This window comes from Salvelinus alpinus, chromosome 31 (genome assembly GCF_045679555.1).
Source record: "Salvelinus alpinus chromosome 31, SLU_Salpinus.1, whole genome shotgun sequence".
In the NCBI taxonomy this organism is placed as follows: domain Eukaryota; kingdom Metazoa; phylum Chordata; class Actinopteri; order Salmoniformes; family Salmonidae; genus Salvelinus; species Salvelinus alpinus.
In genome coordinates, this window is record NC_092116.1 from 32392299 (window position 1) to 32398298 (window position 6000).

The window sequence follows — 6000 nt, forward strand, 5'->3', positions numbered from 1 at the left end:
ATTTGTGGTCCTGGCAACTGGACCTTTTTGGAACACCATTATTTTGGTCTTACTGAGATTTACTGTCAGGGCCCAGGTCTGTCAGAATCTGTGCAGAAGATCTAGGTGCTGCTCTAGGCCCTCCTTGGTTGGTGACAGAATCACCAGATCATCAGCAAACAGTAGACATTTGACTTCAGATTCTAGTAGGTTGAGGCCGGGTGCTGCAGACTGTTCTAGTGCCCGCGCCAATTCACTGATATATATATATGTTGAAGAGGGTGGGGCTTATGCTGCATCCCTGTCCAATTTTAACCGCACACTTGTTATTTGTGTACATGGATTTTATAATGTTGTATGTTTTTCCCCCAACCCCACTTTATATCAATTTGTATAGACCCTCATGAAAACAATTGAATCAAAAGCTTTTTGAAATCAACAAAGCATGACAAGACTTTGCCTTTGTTTTGTTTTTTGTCAATTAGGGTGTGTAGGGTGAATACGTGGTCTGTCGTACGGTAATTCTGTAAAAAGCCAATTTGACATTTGCTCAGTACATTGTTTTCACCGAGGAAATGTACGAGTCTGCTGTTATTGATAATGCAGAGGATTTTCCCAAGGTTGCTGTTGACGCATATTCCACGGTAGTTATTGGGGTCAAATTTGTCTCCACTTTTGTGGATTGGGGTGATCAGTCCTTGGTTCCAAATATTGGGGAAGATGCCAGAACTATGAATGATGTTTAAGTGTAGCCAATTGTAGTTTGTGGTTTGTATATTTTATCATTTCATTTAGGATACCATCAACACCACAGGCCTTTTTGGGTTGGAGGGTTTTGTATTCTGTCCTGTAGTTCATTCAAGGTAATTGGATAATCCAGTGGGTTCTGGTAGTCTTTAATAGTTGATTCTAAGATTTGTAATTGATCATGTATATGTTTTTGTTGTTTGTTCTATATCTCTATATATCTCTATAAAAATATCTCTCTATATATCTCTATAAAAATATCTCTCTATATCTCTCTCTCTCTCTCTCTCTCTCTCTCTCTCTCTCTCTCTCTCTCTCTCTCTCTCTCTCTCTCTCTCTCTCTCTCTCTCTCTCTCTCTCTCTCTCTCTCTCTCTCTCTCTCTCTCTGTCTCTCTCTCTCTCTCTCTCTCTCTCTCTCTCTGTCTCTCTGTCTCTCTGTCTCTCTGTCTCTCTGTCTCTCCCTGTAGTTTGTAGCCCAGCCTAACTGCCAGCAGCTCCTAGCTACTCTGTGGTACGATGGATTCCCCGGCTGGAGGAGGAGACACTGGGCTGTCAAACTAGTGACCTGTTTCATCATAGGACTGCTGTTCCCTGTCTTCTCAATGGTTAGTATACTCCTTTTCACACTATGGTTCTGACCCAAACGGTACTGTTATGAGCTGTATGTATCACTATGGTTCTGACCCAAACGGTACTGTTATGAGCTGTATGTATCACTATGGTTCTGACCCAAACGGTACTGTTATGAGCTGTATGTATCACTATGGTTCTGACCCAAACGGTACTGTTATGAGCTGTATTTATCACTATGGTTCTGACCCCAAACGGTACTGTTATGAGCTGTATGTATCACTATGGTGCTGATCCAAACGGTACTGTTATGAGCTGTATGTATCACTATGGTGCTGATCCAAACGGTACTGTTATGAGCTGTATGTATCACTATGGTGCTGATCCAAACGGTACTGTTATGAGCTGTATTTATCACTATGGTTCTGACCCAAACGGTACTGTTATGAGCTGTATTTATCACTATGGTTCTGACCCAAACGGTACTGTTATGAGCTGTAAGTATTAAACGTCCCAGAGTAGGAGTGTTGATCTTGGATCAGGTCTACTTTCTTTTCACATAGTCCTTTCCAGAATGGTTCCATAAACTAACTAGACCGGCCCTTTACAGTTTGACTTGACTCGGCTTTTATGGGGCTCAGTACTTTGATTTCTGAAAAACCTGGAAACTTAGGGAACATTTCTGGAACCCTTACTAACTTCTCCTCCCTCTCTCCTCCCTCTCTCTCTCCTCCCTCTCTCTCTCCCTCTCTCTCCTCCCTCTCTCTCCCTCCCTCTCTCTCCTCCCTCTCTCTCCTCCCTCTCTCCCTCTCTCTCTCCTCTCTCTCCCTCTCTCCTCCCTCTCTCTCCTCCCTCTCTCCCTCTCTCTCTCCTCCCTCTCTCCTCTCTCCCTCTCTCTCCAGATCTACCTCCTAGCCCCCAAGTCTTCCCTGGGTGTGTTTGTGAAGAAACCCTTCATCAAGTTTATCTGTCACACAGCCTCCTATCTGAACTTTCTCTTCCTCCTCCTCCTCGCCTCCCAACACATCGCCAGGACCAAGCTACACATGCAGGTAATCCAAGACAAACAAACAGACAAACAGACACAAACAAAACAACAGACATGCAGTTAAATCAAATTAATTATTGTAATATATATTAAATCTATGTAAGAGATTGTATGGTTGTTGTAAGATGATTTTCATGTGTTTAACCGTTCATGACTAGCTAATACATTGACCCAATTTGATGTAATTTAATGCAGGGTCCTCCGCCTACTGTTGTTGAGTGGATGATACTACCGTGGGTACTGGGTGAGTAGAGAGGGTGTCTGTAGGGTGATACTACCATGGGTACTGGGTGAGTAGAGAGGGTGTCTGTACCGTGGGTACTGGGTGAGTAGAGGGGGTGTCTGTACTGGGTGAGTAGAGGGGGTGTCTGTACTGGGTGAGTAGAGAGGGTGTCTGTAGGGTGATACTACCGTGGGTACTGGGTGAGTAGAGAGGGTGTCTGTACCGTGGGTACTGGGTGAGTAGAGAGGGTGTCTGTACCGTGGGTACTGGGTGAGTAGAGAGGGGGTGTCTGTACCGTGGGTACTGGGTGAGTAGAGAGGGTGTCTGTACCGTGGGTACTGGGTGAGTAGAGAGGGTGTCTGTACCGTGGGTACTGGGTGAGTAGAGGGGGTGTCTGTACCGTGGGTACTGGGTGAGTAGAGGGGGTGTCTGTACCGTGGGTACTGGGTGAGTAGAGAGGGTGTCTGTACCGTGGGTACTGGGTGAGTAGAGAGGGTGTCTGTACCGTGGGTACTGGGTGAGTGAGAGGGGGTGTACTGTACCGTGGGTACTGGGTGAGTAGAGAGGGTGTCTGTACCGTGGGTACTGGGTGAGTAGAGAGGGTGTCTGTACCGTGGGTACTGGGTGAGTAGAGGGGGTGTCTGTACCATGGGTACTGGGTGAGTAGAGAGGGTGTCTGTACTGGGTGAGTAGAGAGGGTGTCTGTAGGGTGATACTACCGTGGGTACTGGGTGAGTAGAGAGGGTGTCTGTACCGTGGGTACTGGGTGAGTAGAGGGGGTGTCTGTACTGGGTGAGTAGAGAGGGTGTCTGTAGGGTGATACTACCGTGGGTACTGGGTGAGTAGAGAGGGTGTCTGTACCGTGGGTACTGGGTGAGTAGAGAGGGTGTCTGTACCGTGGGTACTGAGTGAGTAGAGAGGGTGTCTGTACCGTGGGTACTGGGTGAGTAGAGAGGGTGTCTGTACCGTGGGTACTGGGTGAGTAGAGAGGGTGTCTGTACCGTGGGTACTGGGTGAGTAGAGAGGGTGTGTCTGTACCGTGGGTACTGGGTGAGTAGAGGGGGTGTCTGTACCGTGGGTACTGGGTGAGTAGAGGGGGTGTCTGTACCGTGGGTACTGGTTGAGTAGAGAGGGTGTCTGTACCGTGGGTACTGGGTGAGTAGAGAGGGTGTCTGTACCGTGGGTACTGGGTGAGTAGAGAGGGTGTCTGTACCGTGGGTACTGGGTGAGTAGAGAGGGTGTCTGTACCGTGGGTACTGGGTGAGTAGAGAGGGTGTCTGTACCGTGGGTACTGGGTGAGTAGAGAGGGGGTGTCTGTAGGGTGATACTACCATGGGTACTGGGTGAGTAGAGAGGGTGTCTGTACCGTGGGTACTGGGTGAGTAGAGAGGGTGTCTGTACCGTGGGTACTGGGTGAGTAGAGAGGGTGTCTGTACCGTGGGTACTGGGTGAGTAGAGAGGGTGTCTGTACCGTGGGTACTGGGTGAGTAGAGAGGGTGTCTGTACCGTGGGTACTGGGTGAGTAGAGGGGGTGTCTGTACCGTGGGTACTGGGTGAGTAGAGAGGGTGTCTGTACTGGGTGAGTAGAGAGGGTGTCTGTACCGTGGGTACTGGGTGAGTAGAGAGGGTGTCTGTACCGTGGGTACTGGGTGAGTAGAGAGGGTGTCTGTACCGTGGGTACTGGGTGAGTAGAGAGGGTGTCTGTACCGTGGGTACTGGGTGAGTAGAGAGGGTGTCTGTACCGTGGGTACTGGGTGAGTAGAGAGGGTGTCTGTACCGTGGGTACTGGGTGAGTAGAGAGGGTGTCTGTACCGTGGGTACTGGGTGAGTAGAGAGGGTGTCTGTACCGTGGGTACTGGGTGAGTAGAGAGGGTGTCTGTACCGTGGGTACTGGGTGAGTAGAGAGGGTGTCTGTACCGTGGGTACTGGGTGAGTAGAGAGGGTGTCTGTACTGTGGGTACTGGGTGAGTAGAGAGGGTGTCTGTAGGGTGGGTACTGGGTGAGTAGAGAGGGTGTCTGTACCGTGGGTACTGGGTGAGTAGAGAGGGTGTCTGTACCGTGGGTACTGGGTGAGTAGAGAGGGTGTCTGTACCGTGGGTACTGGGTGAGTAGAGAGGGTGTCTGTACCGTGGGTACTGGGTGAGTAGAGGGGGTGTCTGTACCGTGGGTACTGGGTGAGTAGAGAGGGTGTCTGTACCGTGGGTACTGGGTGAGTAGAGAGGGTGTGGGTGGTGATACTACCATGGGTGAGTAGAGAGGGGGTGTCTGTACTGGGTGAGTAGAGAGGGTGTCTGTACCGTGGGTACTGGGTGAGTAGAGAGGGGGTGTCTGTGGGGTGATACTACTATGGGTACTGGGTGAGTAGAGCGGGTGTGGGTGGTGATACTACCATGGGTACTGTGTGAGTAGAGCGGGTATGGGTGGTGATACTACCATGGGTGAGTTTGGGAGTGAGAGGGGGAGTGTGTGTCTAATTCTGCAGTGAGACTGTCAGAGCGTGTGTGTGTGTGTCTGTGTGTGTGTGTGTGTGTGTGTGTGTGTGTGTGTGTGTGTGTGTGTGTGTGTGTGTGTGTGTGTGTGTGTGTGTGTGTGTGTGTGTGTGTGTGTGTGTGTGTGTGTGTGTCGCAGGCTTAATCAGAAACTAAGGAGATGTGAGATGGAAAATGTACAGAAAGTATTCACACCCTTTGACTTTTTTCACATTTTCTTGTGTTACAGCCTGAATGTAAAATTCTTTAAATTGAGATTTTGTGTCACTGGCCTTCACACAATACCCCATAATGTCAAAGCGGGATTATGTTTTTCAAAATGTTTACAAATTAATAAAAAATGAAAGCTGAAATGTCTTGAGTCAATAAGTATTCAACCTCTTTGTTATGTCAAACCTAAACAAGTTCAGGAGCAAAAAATGCTTAACAAGTCACATTATAAGTTGCATGGACTAACTTTGTGTGCAATAATAGTGTTTAACATGATTTTTGAATGACTACCTCATCTCTGTATCCAACACATATAATTATCTGTAAGGTCCCTCAGTCGAGCAATGAATTTCACACACAGATTCTACCACAAAGACCAGGGAGGATTTCCAATGCCTTGCAACGAAGGACACCTATTGATAGATGGGTAAAAAAAATGTTTTTACAGTCATTGAATATCCCTTTGAGCATGGTGAAGTTATTAATTACACATTGGATGGTGTATCAATACACCCAGTAACTACAAAGATACAGGAGTCCTTCCTAACTTAGTTGCCGGAGAGGAAGGAAACTGCTCAGGGATTTCACCATGAGGCCAATGGTGACTTTAAAACAGTTACAGGTCAACAACGTTGTAGTTACCCCACAATATTAACCTAATTGACAGAGTGAAAAGAAGGAAGCCTGTACAGAATACAAATATTCTAAAACATGCATCCTGTTTGTAACAAGGA

At 47.9% G+C, this 6000-nt stretch overlaps 1 protein-coding gene across 1 annotated transcript in view; it reads left to right on the plus strand.

Annotated features, from left to right (window-relative positions):
- Positions 1–6000, plus strand: part of LOC139561154 (short transient receptor potential channel 5-like) — a 154159-nt gene that overhangs the window by 90099 nt on the left and 58060 nt on the right. Inside the window, exons 7-9 of the mRNA XM_071378057.1 lie at positions 1194–1331; positions 2199–2348; positions 2540–2588. Coding sequence (XP_071234158.1) covers positions 1194–1331; positions 2199–2348; positions 2540–2588 — 337 coding nt within the window. The remainder of the gene's footprint in view (positions 1–1193; positions 1332–2198; positions 2349–2539; positions 2589–6000) is intronic.